Source organism: Centruroides sculpturatus, unplaced genomic scaffold (genome assembly GCF_000671375.1).
Source record: "Centruroides sculpturatus isolate CEXI.00-Female unplaced genomic scaffold, Cexi_2.0 scaffold497, whole genome shotgun sequence".
Lineage (NCBI taxonomy): Eukaryota > Metazoa > Arthropoda > Arachnida > Scorpiones > Buthidae > Centruroides > Centruroides sculpturatus.
Window position 1 is genome coordinate 464417 of NW_019384738.1, and position 24130 is coordinate 488546.

A 24130-nucleotide genomic window follows, 5' to 3' on the forward strand; every position below is an offset into this window, starting at 1 on the left:
TTGAATTTCATACAAATACTCGATATAAGGTTACCTTTTCTGTATATAATGCGCAGGAAGAACATGCGATTTTACTAGATTTTTGCGATATTTAAGACAGAAAAACTAAAAAATTGTTTATTTATGAGAAAAGTAAACCTTTAAGTATGAGTATTTTCGCCTTTTACTTCAATATTTTCTAAAATTTTAAGCGAAATGCGACGCGTTGTAGATGCATTCTCTACTCTAGTTTCCATCCCCACACTTAACATAGAGGTGATTTCTAGAGAATTAATGCAGTTAGCTTAGATGTACAATTTATAATAAGCTTTAACCTGTTAAGAGTCTCTTAATTTCAAAGTTTCCACCATTTTATTCATGTTAAAGTTACTTTATTTGTGGAAATTCGAGTAAGAAAAGAGAGCCTTTGCCTTAAAATTTCCGTAATTAGTATATAAAATTGCTTAGGATAGATTCTAGATAATTAAAGTTTCGTAAGAGAAGGCTAAAGAAGGATTTTCCCTGAAATTTAGAATCGATATTTTCAATAAATGGATATATAATTATGTTCCCAATTCATATTCGATAGTTTATTGCTCATAGATTGTTAAGAATTTAATATAGGAAAGTGCGGATGAGCTTTTCTTAGATTTAACAACAAAAGAATAACTCAAAAATTCTCTTGTTCCTGGAATTTCTCATAGATTAAATAAAGATTTTTGTCATAACAGAAAGAAAAGCTCAACAGAAAATCTTTTGAGGTAGCCTCCAGAGACAAATCAATAATCGAATTACTCTTAAGATTCAATTCTAAGGTTGTAACGTACTCATAGTTTGTTCCTATAGCAGTATCTGGTCTACTGAAGCAAATAAAAGTATGGAAGACTAACTTCATGGGTATACGAAGTTTTTAACAGGTTCAGTTTGTTCCTATAACAGTATCTAGTCTACTGAAGCTTGTCAAAGTATAGAAGAACCTCTATAATGTACTAAGTTTGTAACAAGTTTATAGATTGTTTCTATAGCAGTATCTAGCCTACTGAAGCATATAAGACTCCCTATATAATAAACTAAGTTCGTAACAGGTTCCCATTTGTTCTTATAGCCGTATCTAGGCTAATGAAGCCTACCAAGACTACCTCTATAGTACACTAAATTTATCAGGTTCATAGATTGTTTCTACAGCTACGGCTAGCTATATAGTAATATAAGGCTAACTTTGTTCCTATAGCTAGGTTATTAAAGCCTATCAAAGTATAGAAGACTAGTTATATAGTATAATCAGTTTATATCAGGTTCATGTATTGTTTCTGTAGTAGTATCTAGCCTATTGAAGCTTGTCACAGTGTAGAAGAATACTTTTATCAGTATACTGAGATTGTAACAGGTTCATAGATTGTTTCTAAAGCAGTATCTAGTCTACTGAAGCATATAAGGCTAGCTATATAGCATAGTAAGTTTGTAACAAGTTCCCATTTATTCCTACAGCAGTATCTGGCCTAACGAAGCATATCAAAGACTGGCCATACGAGAAAGCATCATCCCAGAATGATAATAAACGAGTTATTATGCATAAAATTTAAAAAGAAAGATAGTTGAAAACACCCACCGTGCTACACATTTAGTATCAATCTAGCGTAGAAAGTGCAACAGTTTTTATCAGATTAATGACTAAAGATGAAAGCTTAATTTGTCATTCATATTGGAAAAATGCCAGAAACATTGGTGAATAAGGCCCTTAAACGAACGGATGTGGTTGGAGGCCCCCACAAAAAAATGGTTTTTAAGTAATTAAATGGAATTTAAAATTCGTTATGGCTAATGGAAAATGATCCAGACTCAATTATTATTCCAGAGAAGTAAATTTGAGTGAAAAAATGTATATTTTCCCTCCCCCCTTTTCTTTTTAGTAGTGGGGATCGATAGTTGTTGAAGCTAAGACATCTCTTCTTATCATCTCTCCCATAGCAAATGGCCATTACTTAATAGAGTCAGCTTATGTAGGAGGGGCACGTAATGGTTCGATTGATTGGAGCCGAGTTGGATCTGACTTTAATTAATAATGGAGGGTCAGACTAAAGAAGACAACTATTGGGGTTCGTGTACACTTAGAAAAGATGGCATACAAATATGGGCGTGGGATCTTTTCTTATGTTTTTGACTGTTTATTTATGTTATAAACTTTGTTTTTAACCGGAATATTATCGATTGAAGTGCCTGAAATGTTTTAATTTATGTAACTGTAGATAAAATATGACGTTTTTTGAAGGTTGGAACTAATTGTTCTTGATTTTTTAAGGTTTTATCAAAGAATTTTTTGTAGGATGATTTATAAAGTTATATAAATATTTGGAGGGGGCATGGGTATAGGTTGAAGGATGCTCTTATGTTTCTGACTGTTTTTTTTATTGTTTAATTATGTTAAAAACTGTTTTTTGCAGAATATTATTAATTAAAGTGTCTAAAATTTATTCCTATATCTTAATTATGTTTGGAAGATTGGCGGGATAGATGCATAGGTGTGAAGGATGCTCNGCGTTATATTCGTAATCATCATCATGTTTATTGTATTTGTCATCATCATCGTGTCTAGCCTATTATAACTTATATATATAATACACACAATGATGATGATATTCATGATAATGGTATTAAAATCTGTGAATTTTTACATTGTTATCCATCATCGTATTACATTTTCATCAACCTAAATCATCATCCATCGTTATGATCGATATTAATAGTAGTTTATAAATCTGTAATCCTATCGTACTTTAAAACGTTTTTCTTGTATTTTATTATCATCATAATCATCATCATCCTGGTTATTAATACTTATAAATTCTAAAATCTGTTGATATTATTGAATATCATCATCATCATCATCATTAACATATATCCTCCCAAAAATATTGTAAAACGATTTTTTGGGTATCTTCATTAATATCGACATCATCATCATTCGAATTAATACTTACAAGCAGTAAAATCTATTAATTTCTTTATGATATTCCTGCACATCATCGTCATCATTTATCATTTAAAAATATGCCAACAATTTGATTTAAAACGACATTTTTTAATGTTTTTTTTGCCAAATTTTTGTTTGAGATTTTGGCTCAAATTTTTAATCTAACTTTTTGAATTTTGGTTCTTAAAAGTATTTATAATTTTGGTTATTTTCTTATTTAAAAAATTAGCATTGTTTAGACGAAATTTCTTACATATTTAGGTCAAAAATGTTTCCAAATTTATATAAGTAATGTAGGCCAAAATATTTTTGAAATCAAACTTTTGAGCCAAAATTCTAGAAAAAATCGGTAATTTTAAAGCCAAAATTAAAGAAAAAAGGAGTAATTTTGGAGTCATAATTTAAGAAAAAAAATCAGTAATTTTACAACCCAAAATACGAAAATATATATTAAATTTAATTAAAATAATAAGCGAAATTAGCATAATAACACATTTTCCAACCGAATTTTGTTAATTTTTTTGGCCGACATCATCATCATTCGAATTAATACTTACAAGCAGTAAAATCTATTAATTTCTTTATGATATTCCTGCACATATAAAATCGAATTTTTTATGCAGTAATTCTATATCGAATTATGACTCTTATCGTTTCATCTATTAGTTTTACGACAGTAATTAACTTTCCCGGTTTTTGCGCGATAATAAAAGTTTTTTACATTGTTTATTTAGGCCTCTAGGCCCTATTTAATTAAACTAGTTCGACTCGTTCTCAGTCGTGAGATAATCGTAATTTTAGGGCCTTGAAACACTGCATTTTTGAGGGTCTAAATGAGGTATTGTCTTCTCTAGTTTGACGAAAAAGTCCCCCCTTTTTAAGGCCTCCTTTATGTAAAAAGTTAAATTTTTATAAAAGGCCTTTCAACTAGATACGATTTTAGCGTCAAATTTTGTGAATTTTAAACGAAATCCTTTGATATTTTGCTTCCATCCTAACTAAATTTTGTACAAAAGTATGTATTAACCCTATAAAAATATCCTGAAAATTTGAATATTTCATCTCGGATAGTTTTCGAGATATTTACGGAAACGTACAGACACACGAACGGACTGAATTGTAATATTAATGTATGGTTTAGTCAAGAAATTTAAGTTATATGTTTCTTTAAAGGTTCGGTAACTTTAAACTTCGTAAAATTTAGTTTAAAGAAGGCTAAATTCGAAAAAATAAAGGCACAACAGTTAAATTTCTAATTTAAATTCAGGCTTAAAACATGAATGAAAGACCCGTACAAGGTTTAAGAGCTAATTTATCGTTTTATTTACTGAACTTTGAAGGATTATAAAGGCAAACAGTATTTAAATTACATAATTAAATTTATAAAAAAATAACAAGATTAGAAAGGAAACTTATTAAAATCAGGCTCAGAATACGGATGGAAACATAGAAAGAAGCTCCGTAGAAGGCTTCAAAATAAGCTTTTAATTTGAATATCGAAACTTAGAAAGACACACAGGCTTTTAATTATGTAATTAAACTCAGATAAAATAGCTAAAAAGGTAATCAGGCTCAAAATACGAGTGAAGACACAAAAACAAACTCTATAGATGTCTTTAAAAAAAAAACAAATTTATTNTTCTAATTTTTTGAGTTTTAGAGCTCGATTTATTTACTTTGAATTTAATTTTTTTAAAGTTAAACCCTTGTTAAAATAATAAATTAAACTCTTTTACTAATTGTAGGACTTTAAAAATTCGATTTTTTCTGATTAAATTTATATTTTGGGCTACTTTTATAGAGCCAAAACTTGGATTTTTTTAAAAAATTTATTATTAGTCCTTACAGTTTAATGCTATTTTTCTGTATAGAAATTACTTTTTTGTACAAAAAAATAATAAAATTTAGGTTCCAAAATAAAAAATAATTCAAAATTTCTAATTTCGCATCAATTTTTAACATTAAATTTCTATTTGTATGCTCTATTTTAGTCCTTATAATTAATTTTTAAGGACTTTTAATCCTTTTTACATGTAAAAAAACAAGTTGGATTTATTCAAAATCCTTCGAAGATGGTTTTTATTTTCTTATAAAAATTTCCATTTTTTAATGAGAAATTTTCGTTTTTTGTGGCATAAAATTTGTATTTTATGGCTTGGAGTCCTTAATATTTTTAATTAAAAAATGGTGCCTAAAGTTGAAGGATCTGTAAAAGTACTTACAGTTTAAATAAGTGAGCAGTAGAAGAAAGTAGGACTGAAAATAGAAGGGGGGGGTTTTGTCATTCTTTAACAGAAGAGAATGCGTCAGATATGGCCTGAAACTCATTAATCTTAAAGGTCCTAAAGACGTGTCTTAAACACTAGAAAATGAAGTCGAAACCCATCAACTTTAAAATCGTTTCGAGAAGTTTGGTTCCTTTTTTTTGGCTCCTTTCGGTTGATTTTTTGCCTCTTTTTTTTAAATCCTTTTCTTGAGCATTGGCCAAAATTTTCTACTAATGATCAATATGTTTACATTAGTCAACATATCTCTAACAAGGGAAGTCGAGTGGCAAAGTTGAACCTCTCTTCGTATGGATTTTTTTAAAAATAATTGCACACGGGTGCCATATAGAGTCATTCTGTAATACATTAATGTGGCTCCTATTTAGATGCTCTGTTTTTTTATTATTTTAAGAATCTTAAGTGCTCCTTATAAAATACGTGACATTGTTTCTATGTTGAATGGATCCTACTGTCTTTTTTCTATTGTATATGGCTCCTACGATCCTTTCTCTATCAAATATGGTATATTTTTGTTAATACCATATGTGGCTCTTGTTGCTAATTTAGTGGCTCCTAATAAAATATGCGGCCCTTACAACATTGCTCCTATTTTATAGGTCTCCCTACAGTTTTCTTTACATGATATGCTGCTCCTTAGGACACTACTCATAAGTAATGTTGCCCTTTTAATTTTGTTGACTTCCTGTCCTATAAGTTCCGTATAAAACATAGAATCCTTAAACTATTTCCATAGTATATGTCTCCTACAATCTTTCCTCTATCATGTAGCTCCATAGAACAATGCAATTCTATTTTATGCGGCTCTTATAGTCTTGTAGCTCCTTAGAACATCCCTCATACGTTATGTAAATCCTGTAAACACGCTGCTATCATAAAATATAAGGATACATCAGATATTGTTCTTATCTCATACTGCTCCCGACACGAGAAATACATATATAAAAAACCTCCAATATTACAGAAATATCTAGAACAGTTTATGAGCAACAGCCAGACAAACATACATTTCATCATATATTTAATTATGCCATATACTGAATAATTAATGATCTTGTAACCTTGCCTAAGCTACTATTAGAGTTTGAATATTTCTTTTTTTTTCTTTTTTAGAGGAATAAAAGGTATCTTAATGGAAATGCAGCGAGTGGGATTGGTGTGAAGTTCACATCTCTGGCAAAGAAGGGTGGAGTTGGTAAAACAAAATCCGGTTTATTGCGCAGTTACATCTCGACCCGATGTTTAATATAACTGGCAAACAAGGCGTGGATACCACATAACTTAACTTCCTCTCTGTTTCATGATGATAAAGCCAACTCTGGGGACGGTTTGGTCACAAAATAACTTAACTACTCGCACTCCCTGTACATTTCTTTCGCTCTCTTCCCCCCTCGTTTTTTTCCCTAATTAGGCCCAGAGGTGTGGAATCTTTTTCAAGTTTTAACATTTAATCTCCATTATGCAGTTAAATGTTTGAGTGGACAATCGTTTTGACTCTTTTAATTGATCATTTTAAATGCTTCTAATGTGTTTCCCCCCTTTTTTTTAACGTTTTGCGTTATTTCGGGGGGTTTTTAGTGTCGTTTTAAATTGTAATTTATTGTTTTTTACGTTTTTTACTGTGTTTATGACTGCATTTCTGTTCGTTCCGTGATAGATTTTGTTCTTTTTTATGCTTTGAACAAATTTTTACTCTATTTCGTGTAAACTTGTATATTTTTAAGTGAAATTTTTGCATTTTGATGCGTTTTGAATGAGATTTTCTCATTTTTTGTCATTTTAATCTCTTCCTTTATATATTTTTTTTGCATATTTTGAATGGAATTTTGCATCTTTTCAGCGATTTTGTGAATGCTTCTTACACTCCTCACATTTTGCATCTGATTAACACTTACTTTTCACCTCTAAATAACCATTTTCCTCTATTTTTACTCATTTTAAACATATTTTAAACTCAATTTTATACCTTAAATCTCCAATAATGCATACTAAAAATCAACTTATCCCACTTTCCGACCAGACATCCCTCATTCACCAACCTCTCTGCATCACATCTTTGACTTTTTATAATATTCAAAATTAAACACGAAAATAACCCACTCGCTACTCTTAAAAAAGCCTGAAACCCACTTTTAAAATTACAGAATAATTTTTTTAAAGTAAGAATTATAAATTGGATGTAGGTAAACGAGCCTTGTAAGTTTCAAAAATAGAGAAGAGAGAGAGGAAGAGAAGGATGGAAAAGTTGCAAAGAGTGAAAGAGAGGGGGTGAATTTTCATTGGTGAATACCTTTAACCTGACGATCCAGCAATGGAAAGATGTCGAATCGATCGCAGCAAGAAGGGAAGGGTATAAATTATCCGAAGACGTCTCTCCTATTACCTACCAAGGGGACCGTGCTGTAATTTCCGCCCAATGTTCGATGATGGAGCATCTAACCTTCCGAAGACAAACACACGTCTGGCAAGACGGACGTCGATGCATGGCACCCCCGAGATACGTCGTAACAGCGTATTATCGGGGTGGAAACTCGCAATCTAATGTTGTCTTTATATAGCGGGGCAAACTTCTAATGGAGGGGCGCAGGGTAATGAAAGTTGACGGATCTACAGGGCCTAGGAACGGTCCTTGAGCGCAATTTTTATGAAGGGTGTTTCTTTTACGCAGTAATCTAGACGGACAAACTGCTAATACACCTACGCTGCACTTCATTAAGTCGCACTACTTGCCAGTATCTTGGCCTAATCATAGGTTGCACTTCTATTATAATGTACACAACACGAACAGTGATTTTTTTCTTTTTTTTTCGTTTTCTTCTTCTCCCCTCGTGCACGTATGTAATTTCTATCTGACAAATAGCCTATAGGCTAGCGGTTAATATAAACTCTTACACTGTTATATATAATCTAGATGATAAGAGCAAGTTTTATTACGGATGATGCTTCAGTTTTGGATTGTTAATTCCACTTTTATTGACAATTTAATGGTGGAAATTGTTTAACCTAAAGGATTTTTCGTAGAAAATATTTTCCTTTCCTTCTCCAGATTATTTATAAATTCTAATTATTTTCTTTTTCCTTCGTTACAGATAGTCTTTTAATGTTTTAATCAATTGTCAGGAATTTAAGTAGCTTTTCCAGCTATTTTTTAAAGGATTTTTGGTAGGAGAAAGGCTTTCCTTAACTTATTAAAGTTTAAAATTTAATTTTTTTTCCCATCGTACAATTAAGTCTATCTTCGAAACAAACGGAGCCATTTTTTCGACTTATTACACATTCAAAATTCATTGTTTTGATATAAACGAGCCTTTTTCTATACATTCAAATGCTCTTGAGTAGCTTTTTCTCCTATTTTTTAAATGATTTTTGGTAGGAATAAGGCTTTTTAAAAATTTTTTAAGGTTTAAAATTCATTTTTTCTCACGAAATTATGCCTTTTTGTCTATTTTTCAAGCAAACGGAGTCTTCTTTTCAACATTGCTCAAATTCATTTTAATATAAACAGAGCCTTTTTCTTAGCTCGACAGCTCAATTTCCGTACAAGTAGAGCCTTTCCTAACCTTATCGAGGCACGTAAATTCATAATTTTTATCTAAACGAGCCTTTTTCTATACGCTTCGGATGAAGAATTCGATACCGTTTGCTCTAGTTAAACCACACCGAAAGGGGGAGAATAATGTTTATTTTGGGTAAATCGTTGCCTAAACACTGACCCTATCACCTATCACAAACTTGTAAAAACAAACATTTTACTCATTAAAGCTTGCTTATCTTAAATCTCTTCTAAATTCGACACCCTTACCACCCGCACTCTGTCTATAAATTACGCCAAGATGGGTACCAAATCTCCTATTGAGATCCACCTCCTTCTGTCGTACTTCCACTTCCTAGTCGATTGGTTGATTCGACGGCTTATTCAGCCATCATTGGTCGTGCAGCATCAACTAGGGTGGCCATTGGTTACTTGTCTGCATTCGTGCCCAACGAATCCATTTTGCTCCCTTTACTTCACCCCCCGTAAGGGCTTTAATTATCTTCTACAAAGACAGGAATCTTCGGAAGCGTGCTGTCTAGAGATATATAATTACCAAGTTTCTCCGTGTAAGACCTCATAACTGGCATTCTTTGACCCGCAGTTCGCGTATGAACAAGTTTTCATAATTCCAGTTTCAGTTATGGGGTCAGATAATGGCCCCGTCTGCCCTTGCCATAAAAATGGGCAAGTGTAGTAGAAGTTTAGGTATAATAGATACGAGGCCATTGCCAAGTCCTTTCTTTTTTATTTATTAAGAAAATTTTAAATTTTAACCTCCAACTTTTGATTGTTTTTAATGATTTAACTCGTTAGTTAACTACTTTATAGCCTTTTGCTGATGAGTAGAAGTTTATCCTAAAAGTTAAGTGGATGATAATCATATGCTAATGTTGTAGAGCCGGTTACTAAATTTCCACCCCGCATTATGCAGAGTAGGAAACGAAAATCGGTCGTGTTTTTGTTAATTTTTAAAGAGAACAAATCGAATTGGGGGAGTTGCTTTTGTGTAGAAGAGAAAAGGGGAGAGGAAGAGAGAGAGAGACTCGGAAGACAAATGGGTCGACGAAGTAACACGTCAACACATCTGTTGATGGGTTTTCGTGGAAGACGGTTACTCGGGCCATAGTCGACTCCATGTGAGACAAGCACGTGCTTCGAATATCGTGTTACGAGCCTGCTACGTTCATTAGTCATAGCACCTGGACACTAGACAAAGCCGCGAGCCGTCTTTTGTTGCTCCAACTTCTCAGAGGTCCAGCACGTCTCCAGTCACGAATTTCGTCCAGATTAATAAATAAATATTTCTCCAATTTTCTAAACTTAAGCTTTATTTAATTAATAGTATTTAAACAGCCTTAAGACCGGGTAAGAATTTATTGACAGGCTAAAGTCGCGCGTTGAGCCTTAAGTTATTAGGCGCTGCAGAAACGATCCCGGTGCACAAACAAAGAGGCTAGACTACATTAGAGTTGTTAATAAGAGAATAGTTGTTGTAATGATTAGAGAAGCGAGTTATTAACAGCCTTCTTCTCTCAACAGGCGAACGGGTTTGACCTGAAGGACAACTTGGAAGCTTGGAGGAGTTTGCCATACGCAGCTTCTGTTTACTATCCTTACGAATCAGCAGCTTTGGCCGGTTATCCATTCCCCAACGGGTAAGTCGACGCCATATATCGAACTTAATTAGCTTTTACGCTTTCTGCTATTGGATGCGGCGGTGAGAGATTTATCCTTCGTGAACAGTAGATATTACGGGTCCTCCGGAGATTATTTCTCTATACATTCCGAATTCACACTAATTTAGTTGTTTTAAACATCGTTATTACATTATCCTTATTATGTATTGTGTTGGCTTGATTAAGTCCACCTTTCTGATTAACGATCCGAAGAGGTGATGTCTCTTAACTCCTTTGTTTGTACGAGAAACCCCCAAGAATCTGCATAAATCTTTATAGTAGGATTATGTGTTATGTTGGAAAGCCAACCTAAAGGAAAAGTCTGAGTGGCATTTTCCTATTCGTGTTTAATGTGTCAACTCCTTATGAGTTGCTGTAGAAGGAAAATCATCAGCATCCTTTACAACTAAGACTCTTACAAAACACCACATCTAATTATTTAGGCCTACATTTTTAGGAAGCGTGCCTTAACACGTGATGAGATACTATTATATTTTAAGAAATTAAGGAGAGAACAACCGTTAGAGAGTTTTTCAAAGATTCGTCTACTCTTTGCCCATCTGAAGCATCCTAACAGAGAGTTTAGGCGTGATATCAGCTATCAGTTCTTGTGTGTCTTGCTATAATTTATCAGAAACACGTTAAAAATAACCGATTACAATTCGAAATCTGGGGGTGAGGAAGAACATAATGTGTGACAGTATGCAGAAATCTACTTCTTTGCTAAATCAAAGCATTTCCTTGTGTGTAAAGACATCCTACCAATGTAAAAATTATACTGGTGAGGCGCTAGCACAATGTAAAAACCTGATCTACCTCCCTTTACATGAGTCTATACTTTAAAATAGGAAAGAACGCAGTGTTCTACAATAACAAGATCCCTCTTTATGATATTCTTCACCATAAAATATTGAAATAACCCTCCTACGTGCTACAAAATTTTCCCAACACAAAGCTCCATCACTTTTTGATAGGCCAGATGCAACGAATCAAAGGAAGAATAGGATAAAATGAAGGATCAATATTCATTAATTCCTTAAAACTTGCAATTAAATTACTCTATAAGGAAGCCTTCCCTAAAAATTGCATATATATTTATATAAGTGGCCTAGTGAAAAGCTCAGCCTCGACGTACTATACTCAGTTTCGAAGGAGAAACACTGATAAACACTTCAGAAACGGGGGTTTGGGAACTTAAAAAATGTGGAATTTGCATAATTTTAGAAGCGATAATTTTAATATAAATGCGGTGTAGGGTTTGGAAAACCAAGATGGCGACCGATAAAAGAAAAGAATGACGACAGAGACAAGGAGTAACGAGTAAAGAGCGGCCCTGCGCGACAGGCCAATTTTTCAACGTTATCCGCAGTGTAAACACGTTCGGGGCGTAGAAGACAGATGATCCCCCTTCTGCGCCTTGCTATGTGAGATATTTATACGAAGAAGCGCTGTTTCTGGCATTCTGGTTTTGTTATGAATCATTAATCACTCCCTGTATTCGACTAATTAAAAATTAATGGAACGCTTTGGCACTAATTTAATTGTTAGACGACCTCTTATTTCTGATTTTGCTCGACTCTCCTACACAGGTTAGCATCGATTACATTAATCCGCATTACCTCGTTTGATAGCTTTCCTACTAAATGGGGGGAGTCATGGCCTAAAAATCGTTTCTTCGGCGTGTAAAATGGCAAATTTTCTACGTGTTTACATCATCCAGTACACGTTTTAAAAAAACAGGTAAAACGGGAGGATCTTATACAGGTAACAATCGTCCAGGTAAATATATCGGGGGGCGACTTTGCTTATCGTGTTGAACGTCACGCGACGATGAACAAGTCTCCACTCTGACAATTCTCCCTTTTGTAAGGGCCAATTACTTCGCACGACAAACGCCACGCCTTTACACTCATCTATTGACTGTTTCGCCTCCAAAACATTACAGAAACATCTCACTTGTTTTTTGGAGTAACGCCGCCAAGTGTCACGTTTCCTTGTGTGTTTTTTTAAAACATTAAATTCATTCCGAAGTGGTTTAAATTCATAAAATGAATTCGATTAATTGCTAAAGGGGGGCCTAAAACATCGATAAACGATCTGCAGGGTCAAAGAACGCCATTAAATCCAAAAAAAGGAAAAAAAAAGGTAGAGCGCGTGTTTACAGACCAATACGAAAAGATTGACTTTCTAGGAAGGCTTAAATTTTACAACAAACTTACGTGACGTGCCTTTCGTGATAGTTACACACCTTCACTTCCGCCCGCGTGACTTGTTATTAGGTCTAACTGAAAGTGGAGCTGTGCCTATTGTCCTTTCATCGAGCATTGTTTCGAACTATATATGATTACATACGCCACATCAATCAATTAACGCCTTCAATGGGTACATGAGATAAACGAGCCTGTTTAAAACAACCTTTCTTTTTTTATAAAAAAAAAAGAAGAATAATCTTTCACGAAATGATAAATTTGTCGACAGAAGATTTCATTAAAATGAAAAAAAGGCCTTAATTTGCCTCCGGTTGTACTCGGATCACGCTTTGCAACACGGAAAGCCTTCAAGCATTGTCAGAATGGCTCATAACGAGCCCAATATGAATGTTTATGAGAAGTTATAGCCCGCAGGAACGACCGAGCAGTTCCAATCCTATAGAATCAATAGTCGAATAGGGCACTATAGAGTAATGGATGTTTACCCAATTCTAACCCGGGGGCCAGGAAGTGCAGAACGTTTGGAAATGAAACGTTGGAGTAGAGTGAGATTGATTTCGTTGGTGGAACGAAAACCGTTTGGCTAAGTGGCTAATTGTGTCTAGCCGCCAGGCCTAGAGCGGGCGAAGAGAGGGGGGATGGCTAACGACTAGTGGTTTTGCCCTTTCCGAGTCACGTGAATGATTAGTGGTTCTGTTTCCTCTACTGTACCAGACCCTCCGATGTAAATGAAGAGATAACGATTAGAGTGAAGGGGGGTGCGCACGCTCGAGATCGTCGTCTCCTTTTCGGGAATTTATTAATTCTGTAAAGAGATTCCAAGATTTCTTGTCACGCTATCCGCTCCCTGGTCGTGGCACCCAACGAGACATTCGCAATTCGAGAGTTTAAAGTTACGCCGAGACTAGTTCGACTGGAGTTTAATGAAGCGATCGAGGTTTTTAAAAAATGCAAGAAGGGGGAAGGAAATTAGGCGCGTGAAGCAAATTCCATTAGGCATGCGCGTTGAGAAGCAGAGTGTATTGATGGAGCGGTAATTCGGAAAAGTGCAGCGACGATTACTCTGCTAAAAGGGGGCGGAACTGTCAACTGCAATTCTCGGCAGCGAGTCTGTGGCTTCACGTGATTAATGGATCGTCCAATCGTGTGCCACCGACGATCTTCTAATTGACATCTCCGGCTTGGATCTCCCCCCTTTTTTTTCAGGTAATGTGCCAAGTGAGAGGCACAATGTCATCCGACGCCACTTCTGGGATATTTTTAAAACAAATAGTAAAATAGCTTCTGTGACAAATCGCAGCCGCATTAAAGGCCCCAGCGCCCCTCTTCTAATTATCACAGGGGGGTGGAAAAAATAAACTAAAAGTCGCACGTTTGCTCGATTTTGTTTTCGGATTAATTACGTTACTTATTACGATAATGGGCATCGGCATCGGTTAACTACTATCACAAATTAAACTGTTAGTCCCACGTCTACATTGCTTGAAATGCCTATCATTAATGCCTATAGGCTGAAAGTGAAGGCACCGTTTGTAGGCAGAATCAACTTTGTAGCGATTGAAGATTTAATTACTTCCTAGACATCATCCTGATTGCTTATCATTATACAGTTATTCAGTGATGAAATTTAATTATCTAATATCGTGAATGCCTATCATCTATACAGTTAAGATTCATCAGAGAATTTAATTAAGCTTACACATCACTGTAATTTCGGCATCATCTATGTCTCCACGCAATTATTTACAACTATGAAGTACCTACATGTGAATGATTAATTAATAGGTACAGTACAGTGCATAAAACACGTGTACAGGGAGATTTTCAGGAAAGGCTGCTCCTGATTAATTAATAGGTAGGCTATATAAAAATATGCACCGATAAGATTATCAGAACGGCTGCTCCTGACTAATTAACGGGTTTATAAAAACATGTACAGTACAGTACAGTACATGCAAGATTTTCAAGAAGGGCTGCTCCTTGCACCTCGTGCACGAATCCTTGCATCTGGTGTACGAATTTTATAACTTCTTCGATACTTTCTGCCGCAGTTTTTTCTCGGTATTAAGTTTAGAGGGCTACCTTAATTTGGACAATAAAAGAGGATGGAAACCGGAAGCCGTGATGCATACAACGAATGACGTCGATGCATGTCGTAATTGTGACTGTATCTACGCATAAATTCGCTTTTAATCCGGGGTAGATTTATTGTGTTCTTGAAAACTTCTCGCTACACTGATCAATTCTAATAAAACTCAAAATATCCAAGTCCGAGTTCCGTCATAGATATTTTACGATAAGCCGCAGCAGTATATATGCCCCGAAAAGATCGACATCAGGATGTCTCCTAATGTTAGACCAGGCCGGATCCTGCACAGCCGTTACGCCAACATACCACTGGAACCAGTGTTCCGTGTAATCAGGACGGTAAAGTTAGTCACAGACTATTCGCCAAATTTAATATTTATGGCCATATCAGTCCACCCGTGGGGGTGGCGGATGGGCAAACCACTTTTCTCTCTCCCCCTATCAATTTGGGGTCGGATACGAGTGGCCACCCTAAGGAGTTTCCTGCTGCAATATGGGGGCTTTCATGCAGAGTGGCTCTTATTGGAAAGTTTTAAAACCGTATTACTACCGGGGGTTTCCTTCTGACTCGGAAATTAAAGCGTTCGTTTTTAAAAATCGAAGGGGGTGAAGCCGTTACGGCGGATCTACTTTCAAAAATTGAAAAGTCGGAGTTCAAAGGTCACTAAAATGGTTAGGAATTTGTATATACGTTTCGTAACCTGATTAACGATTATTTCTAGCGTAAAAGTTTGAAGGGGTGAGAGTTCAAAGTCACATTTTTCAGTTATTATTATTAAATTACGTATCGATTCCATATCGTAACAATTTTCTATACCCGTCGTTTCACTTATAATAAAGTTTTTTCCGCAAATAATTTTTAATTATTGATTTTTTGGTTCACATTACAGCGGATGACTATTTTATCGATTTAACTATTAAATCCTACCGTAAATTATCATTTTATAACAAAAAGTCTAGCTTAATCATGTTATTTAATAAAATTTTATCTATTTTGAAGGCCGTACAACAAATCGAAGTGAACCTAAGATGAGCGGAGAGAGTTCAAAGGTCACTTTATAAAACGTAAATATATATTAATTCGGGCATAGAAGCGCACCCAAACCTGAACATAAGCATTCTTGAAGACGAATTTTACTAAAAAATATGCTTTTTATGGAACAAATAAAAAAAAACATTCTTTCCACTCAATTAGAAACGTGTTTTGGGAGTTTTTACTTTTCGACTTCTCATTACATTGATTAATACCATTGTCTTGAAAGAGAAGGTAAAGTGCGTGCCAAAGAGTTGTCTTTGGCAGCTGCAGTTTTTTCTATTTGATTTTATTTTTTTTTATTTTATTTGTGGATTGTTAACACTCTACTCGAACTGCGTCACGCCATTACTTGTGTTTCCGGCAGGTTTTTATAAAAACAACAACAGCAGGAAGTGAAGTTGGTTTCTATTGACGAATGTTTTGTTCCTGAGATAGTTTGGGATGCTGTGCGACTCCTCAAGAAAGGAACGTGTGTTGCTTTCGTAAAAAATACTTTATTGGGGTCTATACTCCTCACCTACAAGAGAAAACATTGTTTTGTCTTCGTTACATGATTTGTCTCTTAGTTTCTTACTCTTTGCTGCCCCCATCCTTTGTGTATAAGATCCTGTAACTTTATAAACGAAGATGCGAGTTTACTCAGATAATAATCGATATATGGATTCAAATTTAATCAATTTAAAATTGATTATATATTTTCTTATAAATTATTTGATTTTACGGATGATTTGACAAGTTTCTGACGTTTCCTCAACTGTTATAGATGATATTAATAGTTTAACGTTGATTATCTTGGATGATAACTTTAGATGCTTGATGGAGTTTTAATTTAATTCTATTTATTATTTTTTTATCTTTTTTTTTCTGTTAAAGAATTTTGGCAAGAGACAAATGAGCAATTTCGCGCATTTTACGGATGATTTGAGTAAGTTTCTGACGTTTCCTTAACTCTTAAAGATGATAATTTAAGCAGAGGGTTGGTTATCTAGTATGATAAGATGCCTCAAGAATCTTGGAGTTTTATGGAGCTTGGAGTGTTTTAATTTAATTCTACTTACTTTTTTTGTTAAAGAATTTTGGCATGAGACAAATAAGGGACAAGTAAAGTGTCTGATGCAGATAAATTACGAGTATCGAAACGATCAGATAGTAAAGTTAAGAGATCGGATCACTTCTCCTGCTTCTTGCTCCTCTTGTTCTTCTTTTTTAAATGGCAATTAATATCGTCTAGATTTACAAACCAGACCCCAAAAATTAAATAAATTCAAGTTTTTTTTTATATCTCCTTTAGATTATCTAAACAGCTCGGAGGCATGTTACGGGAACAGATACGAATAAATATTACTTTAGAAGTTATCTTTCAGGGTTGGTGAAGTCGACTCTAATCGAATATTATTGTTTAATTTGGAGTTGTTCTTATCGAGCTTCATTGATTCGTAACGTATGCTTTATAAGGAATAAACTGTTACGCCCGATTGCGTGTATTTGTTTCTTGTGGTCGACGTAACGCATCGTTGATAAACGTGACTCTACGAACCAAGACAACAACACAATGAACGTTATTGCGAGGAAGAAGAAGAAGAAAAAAGAAAAAAAATCATATATATTAAATAAATAGCGACAGATTGAAGAACCTGATTTTAACAATTTATAACATAAATTACTAATAATTTGTGAGCTTATATTTCCGGAAATTTTCGTATAATCCGGAAAAGATAAGTGGGTTAGTCTACGATGCGTGTAATTCTATGGAGATTCTCTAGAATATGTTAGCCCTGAGCTAAGTTGAATGGGCCATTCTCTATGTTTAAATAGGTCGTTTAAGGGGTGTTATCTCGTCAACTTTCAAGTTATAACCAAAGAAGGAAGGGGAGAAATCTCACTTTCGCATTCCAATAAGTTAAATTTTAATATTTTGTATTGTAAATTAGATCGATGCTCTTATTTTCTTTCTTCTTGTTATTATTTTTTTCTATAGTTATGCTGTCGATTTAAATGGTGCCAGAAGAAAAAATGCCACAAGGGAAACCACAAGCACTCTAAAAGCATGGCTGAACGAACACAGGAAGAATCCCTACCCCACTAAAGGGGAGAAAATCATGCTAGCCATCATAACCAAAATGACTTTGACTCAAGTCTCCACCTGGTTTGCTAATGCCAGGAGGAGGTTGAAGAAGGAGAACAAGATGACGTGGTCGCCTAGGAATCGTTGTGACGATGATGACCCCGACGTCGACGGGGGTGACGACGGAGCGGGGAGGACAAAAGACGGCGATAATGACGCTTCGAGTAAAGACGGTGGTTCCGCCGACGAAGACAGGCACGCAGATCGGGTTCAAGACATGGAAGGTGAGTATTTTACGCTTCTACACGCGTGTTTTTTCGCATATAAAATGTTAAAATATCGCATAAATCCGTCGGCAAAGACGACACGCTAGACAGGATAGTGGTGGCGCACATGTAAGCTATTGAATGGCATGACACATGACTGTCAAAAGAACAAGTGTCCGAGAAGAGTCCGTGTAAAAGTCAGGAGACAGAAGAACACTTCGATCTGTCTCTACATGATCCTCTTAGACTGCTAGACAATGCACTGCACAAAGAAGCAGAGTATTTGAATTTACAAGGGGTGGGGATTGTACTTCCCTCCCGGGATAACCCTGCACGACTCGGATTGACGTGGATTGACAAGATTGCTGGCGTAGGACCTTTTTCTTTTAGACCTTATCCTTCACTCACACACACACACGCATGCACACACATACACACACACACAGACATATATATATAAAAATATTTTTTCTTACCCTGGGAATTGCTCTAGAAAAATTATATAGCCAAGATTTTAAAAAAATTCTATAGAAATATATCCTCAAGGGGAGGTAGCAGCAGTGGAACGAGATATAAATCTGTATTTTCGGCTATTTAAGACACGTAACATAGCAGAAACTTTAATTTATAAAAGAAAAATTTAATTTTTGATTATTTTTTCTGTAAGAAAAAAAAAGCAAGTTTCTGGAGTTAGTAAACTTAATTCATATTTTTTTTATCACGTTCTGTTCTTTTTGTGTTATCGAAAACACTTCAAAAATTTTAAAAAATAACTTTAAAACGGTTTAAAAAATAGAAAAAAAAACCTTTTTTGTAGGAAAAAAGGAGAAGTCTTTCTACTAAACATGAAAGAATCAACAAAAAAGTCTGCTGTCTTTCTGCTGTCTTATTCTGTCTTCTTTTCCAAACATACCAACCAAGAATTCCTCCATCTTTTTTTCTCCATCTTCCAAGTCACTCACACAACTTTAACTTAATTTTTTTTTCCTGTGTCGTTCATTAGTCAATTAGCTTTCCTTTAATTAAGGTTCCTATTTTCTACACTGTTTTTTTTAATGTTTTTTTTTTATTTTGAAGTCTTTCTTCTACTTTCGTCCATTTGTGACGATCCCTATATAATTAGTATAACTGTACACAAGTTAACACGAGCAAACATTTAGACAAGGGATAATGTCCCTAATGCTGAGAAACACCTAAAACTAACGAGACACATACTTAATCCTTATAACAAACATTCGCAGAAAGAGAAAAGACAGATTTCTAATCTTTGCACAACCTTTTCGAATTGGAAAAAATTAAGCTTTTTCTCTATCATTTATAAGGTTAAAAAAAGTTCGAATTTATAACCTTCTAAATTTAATTATTTTTCCGAGGAACTAAATTAATTTTTTGCGCCTTATAAAGCCCTACTATCCTAGAATAACCTTTAAATTTTTAAAATATTTTTGTGGGATATAATGCTCTTAACCTCGGTTAACCTCTTTAAGAGTGCAATAAAGAGTTTCTAACCCTTTAAAATAGGGTTTAAAGTGCATTAAATTTTTGTTAAAATAGTAAAATTTTCCTTTTAGAAGATTTTCTGTATAAATTTCTTAACGAGGAGGATGAAAAATGCGCTCAAAAAACAAGAGTAGTGTGCTTTAAAATACTTTTGCCCCTTTAAAAATTCAGTGTTTAAACCCCTTATTAATTTTAGGGAAATTTTTATTATAAATTGTCGAATATTCCCTAACAAATGCTTTACGTCTCGTCATTAAACAATAAACAAGACCCTTACATTGGAGGGCCTTGCATGGACTTAAAAGTGAGAGAAGCAAACTGGATTTTGTCAGAAACTTGTTTCAAACAAGCAAAACAATGTAGCAGACATGAAACAGGAATTACGGTTCCAATATAATAAGTGGTTCTTTAAGAACTAGCAACTGCACACAAAGCAGAGAAAGACTTTCATTAAGAATACAGTTTTTGCTTCTCCTTAATGACTATCGTGTCAATGGATTATAATCCCCCTCTTCATTTAATGACTCACAACAATAACCAGAGAGTGCATCAGCCAATTGTGTCCATATGAGCAGAGTTGTAAACAAGTGCAGCACCACTATATGATTCTAGCCAATCATATATAATTATCTGATAATCTACCTCTTAATAGACCTTCTAGCATTATAACCACTAGATGTGTAATCACGGGAGAGGTTTTCCTTGTGTGTAGCCGGTAATAACCAGATTTCTACTAGTTTAATACTACATTTATTTAGAAATATCCCCCTTTATAGCGTTTTTTTATATATTCTCCTTATTGATTTGTTAGAATTTATCATTTTACCTAACTAATTTGCATATTTATAGACTAGGAAGACGATTAAAACACTGCAGAAGCGGGAGGTGATGGTGATTGGTTTCGGCTCTCTCGTCAAAATTTAGAAAGGTTAAACAAATTTCACACAAGGCTGCACACATTTGTAGATTGAAAGGGGGGATATGACCAGAATTTGGTGGCCGTAAAGGTGACATCTGCCCGTAGAGAGGTGGGTTTTTAATTTGATAGACGGTCACTGCACTTATCCATCACGAAAGTATGACAACTAAAGAACCAATACCGAAACCACGGGGGTTAACGAGTCTACTGGAGTGTGTAATAGTTGCAGACGCTTTAAAATGTAATATTACTCGGGGTAATCCGTCCGCACGTGAATGTCAAACGTTGCTAATTGCATGGCAAAATTTCGAAATGTTGAAAAAGAAAAAAAAAGTTGAGGTGATGCCGGAGTACAAACTCGAAAGTAGGGATTAAAAATGGGGAGGGGTGATATTCTGGTTCGGCATGGCTGACTACAAATTAAGATGGAAAATTGTTAGTCTATATGGTTTTCATTGTACGCTTGTAAATTGTGCAATGCGCGTAAGTGGCTCTGACAGAAGTGCGTGAGGACGGATTCATCCATCATTGTCTAATCACACCGACTGGAATTTCCCATAAATATTCTATGTAACGCGATCTTACACGTCTAACTATCTTGCCCAACGTTCTAGACCTAGTCCATTATAATATATATATTCATTGTGTTACATATCGGACTGGAATAATAGATAAATTACGGGTATCGTCATGCGTTTGGCACAATGATAAATTCTTAAAATTGTATAGAAATCCTGTTTACGGCTGCGTGAGAATCTTCTATACGCCAATGTAACATTGAAGTTTTGAAAACACGCGATGGCTTTCACGCAGTTTAGTGTGCCGGAGTCGTGTAAGAGGGAGAACATGTGGTATAGGTGCCACATCTAGTGCCAAGCTGAATGGCGATACTCGTACGCAAGTTATTGTTTTTTCTAAGCATTGTAATAAAGAAATTATCTCTTTCGAAATAGGTTTAGACGAGGGCAAAGTGGAGTTTGTCGACGTGGACGATGACTCCAAGTCTTGCGAATCAGCCATCAACGATCTTCACGTGCATACAAACAGCTCCGACAAGGAGAACCGCTTCGTGAGTAAACCACCGACCATCAGCCCTGTTTCAGAGGGTTTAGGCACGGACTCCGAGTCTTCCCAGGCATCTCTTCTGTCACCGTCTGCCGGCAGCACGGGTGGCACCGTAACGGATTTGCCCACCACACCCAAGCCACGCATCTGGTCTCTGGTGGACACGGCCACTTCGGGTGCCGGTACCAATTCGGGTGCGGGATCCTCGGCTCTTCCTACAGTGACGTCACCGGGAGCCGCCCGATTGAGTCCTCTTCACCGCGCCGCTCGATTGGAGTACTTATCACCTTATCCTAAGCCACAACCCGCCTGGTACGCCGGAACGTTAGGTGGTATCAATGCCACCAATGGTGTACCGGGATCGTTCCCGCTTTCTGCTGTATACACGTGCCCTCCAATTGTCAACCCGGCTCTTTCTTCAATGACATCACCCACTTCGACAGGGTCCTCGCCCCTACCGGGATCTGCCGTCCTCACCGAATCCTCAGCATCGGCCGTCAGCTCTTTGAACAGGTTACGCACGGCGGCTGCAGCCTTCCCCACCGCCGACATACACAAAACTGTTGTGGCCACGGCTGCCGGTACCGGTCCCGGAAGCGGAACTGTATTCAGTCTAGGTGTACCGGGGGCTAGGTTGATGTCTGCTTCTTCCTCTGCACCCTCGGCCACAGGAGGACAGAGTAGGGTGGTGTCGTGATTGCTCCACTTCGCTCGGACGTCATCCTAACATCCAATTTAGTGCCGTGCCAAGCACGCAGCTCATAGAACACCACCAAAATAAGTCTATATATATATATATATATAAATATATATCGACAGAACTGAACTAAACTTCCAGTCCTGAATCTTCCGAAGCCTCGTCTATTAGACTGCCTGTACAGTGGGACGGGTTGGGAGAAAATCTCTCCCTCATTCATATCCTTGCTGCCAAAGAAAGCCTGTTTCTGACAGAAAGAGTGATTCTACAAACAAACACACACACACACACNGCGACGACGATGCGTAGGAGAGTCGTGGACAATCTGTCGGCTTTAGCATTCTCTCAACCCCATTCATTGCATATGTATGACCGGACTGTTATCCTTAACGACTTCTGTAGATGTGCAGAAGGGATGCTTCGTGTCGGAATGGTGTTTTAATGTTACGGCAAAGGAATCCCTCTTTGCCGCAATTTTCACTTAACTATCAGCTGTAGCCCATTTCCAGTCTGAACATTGAAGCTGTCACACCAACGAAATCGGAACTATATAGAAGATAAATCAGCAGCACTCGTTGGAAATCGGTGTCAGCGGGGAGTAGGAAGTGTGTCTGTCTGACCGAAAGAGGAGCCCCTACCCATTGATACAGGTGGATGCGACTCTTCGGTTCTTCAACCTTTTAACCTTCTGAGTTTCTATTTTAGAGGACTACTGTTTGCTTGAGAGTATATAAGTTATTAAAAAGAGAAAAATTGGAAAAAAATATGGAAAAAAACACACACCCCTCTAGACTAGAATCGGTAGAATTTGATCCTTTTTATCATCCTCCTCCCCCGTTATTTATGCCCTGATAACTTGTGTATCCACTTTGCTTCTTTACTCCGGTGTCCCATGTTATTCAGTGTTTAGATCACGAACAAGCAATATCATGGACTCTTAGATCTGTCCATTGGTGTGACGACCGATACTGATTGATACTGAACGACCGATTCTATAAGAATCTTATTCCTAAAATAGTATCCAAGGTGATATGTGAGTGTGTTGACGTTATTACTGTAGCAGTTCCAGATCACCGATGGGGTGTGTCAAAATACAGAACAAAGCAAATCATTAACATTGTATACAAAGGAAAAACGATATCACCAAATAAATCAGTATAAACTAAAAAAAAATTATATTGTATATTATATTTTTTTGAATTTTATTTTAATACTTTTTTTCTTCCTTGTATAATAATTTAAGTAGGGCCTTTAAAATAACTGGGAATATTTATACTTCCGGGCATATTTTAAGTAAAAATTCGAGAAATTTTATTCTATTTTAGTATGAAATTGTTTAAATTAATAAATTTTTTTTAATTTTTAAAATTTAAAACTTAAACAAGGCGCTACTTAAATTACATTACGAGTTACGTTTCGAAGCGTATTTTCTTTCTGTTTTGTTTTTTTTTAAATAAAAATTAACGGGANGAGCTCGGAAGTCGAGGTAATCTGGCACAAGAGTAAAAGGGATCCGGATGTTGGAACGTTTTCACTCGTAGGCCTTTACGAAGAGAAGAATAATTTTTTTTGATGTTTAAAATAATATTTAACAGTTAAAAAACATTAGTCACAGTAGATTAATGCTATAAATGTGTTCAAAATCCGTGTTGTTTACGTTAAAAAACAATATAAAACGAGACAAAAGTACGGTACGTAACATCTGGAGAGGATAATCAAAAATTGAACATGGCGTTTTCCTATAAATAAGTTTATGTTGTTAGTTTTTATTATCTTAAATCGATTTTCATTGGATTGCGGACAAACGTGGCTTCATGACAATAATTTAATAGTCCAAA

The 24130-nt window shown here is 35.7% G+C and overlaps 1 protein-coding gene across 1 annotated transcript in view; it reads left to right on the plus strand.

The window, feature by feature from the left end:
- LOC111628315 (iroquois-class homeodomain protein IRX-6-like) overlaps positions 1–22408 on the plus strand; it is a 39853-nt gene extending 17445 nt beyond the window's left edge. The window contains exons 3-5 of the mRNA XM_023372079.1: positions 10310–10425; positions 17759–18129; positions 21484–22408. Of these exons, the coding sequence (XP_023227847.1) occupies positions 10310–10425; positions 17759–18129; positions 21484–22292 (1296 nt within the window). The 3' untranslated portion in view covers positions 22293–22408. The remainder of the gene's footprint in view (positions 1–10309; positions 10426–17758; positions 18130–21483) is intronic.
- The last annotated feature ends 1722 nt before the right edge of the window (positions 22409–24130 follow it).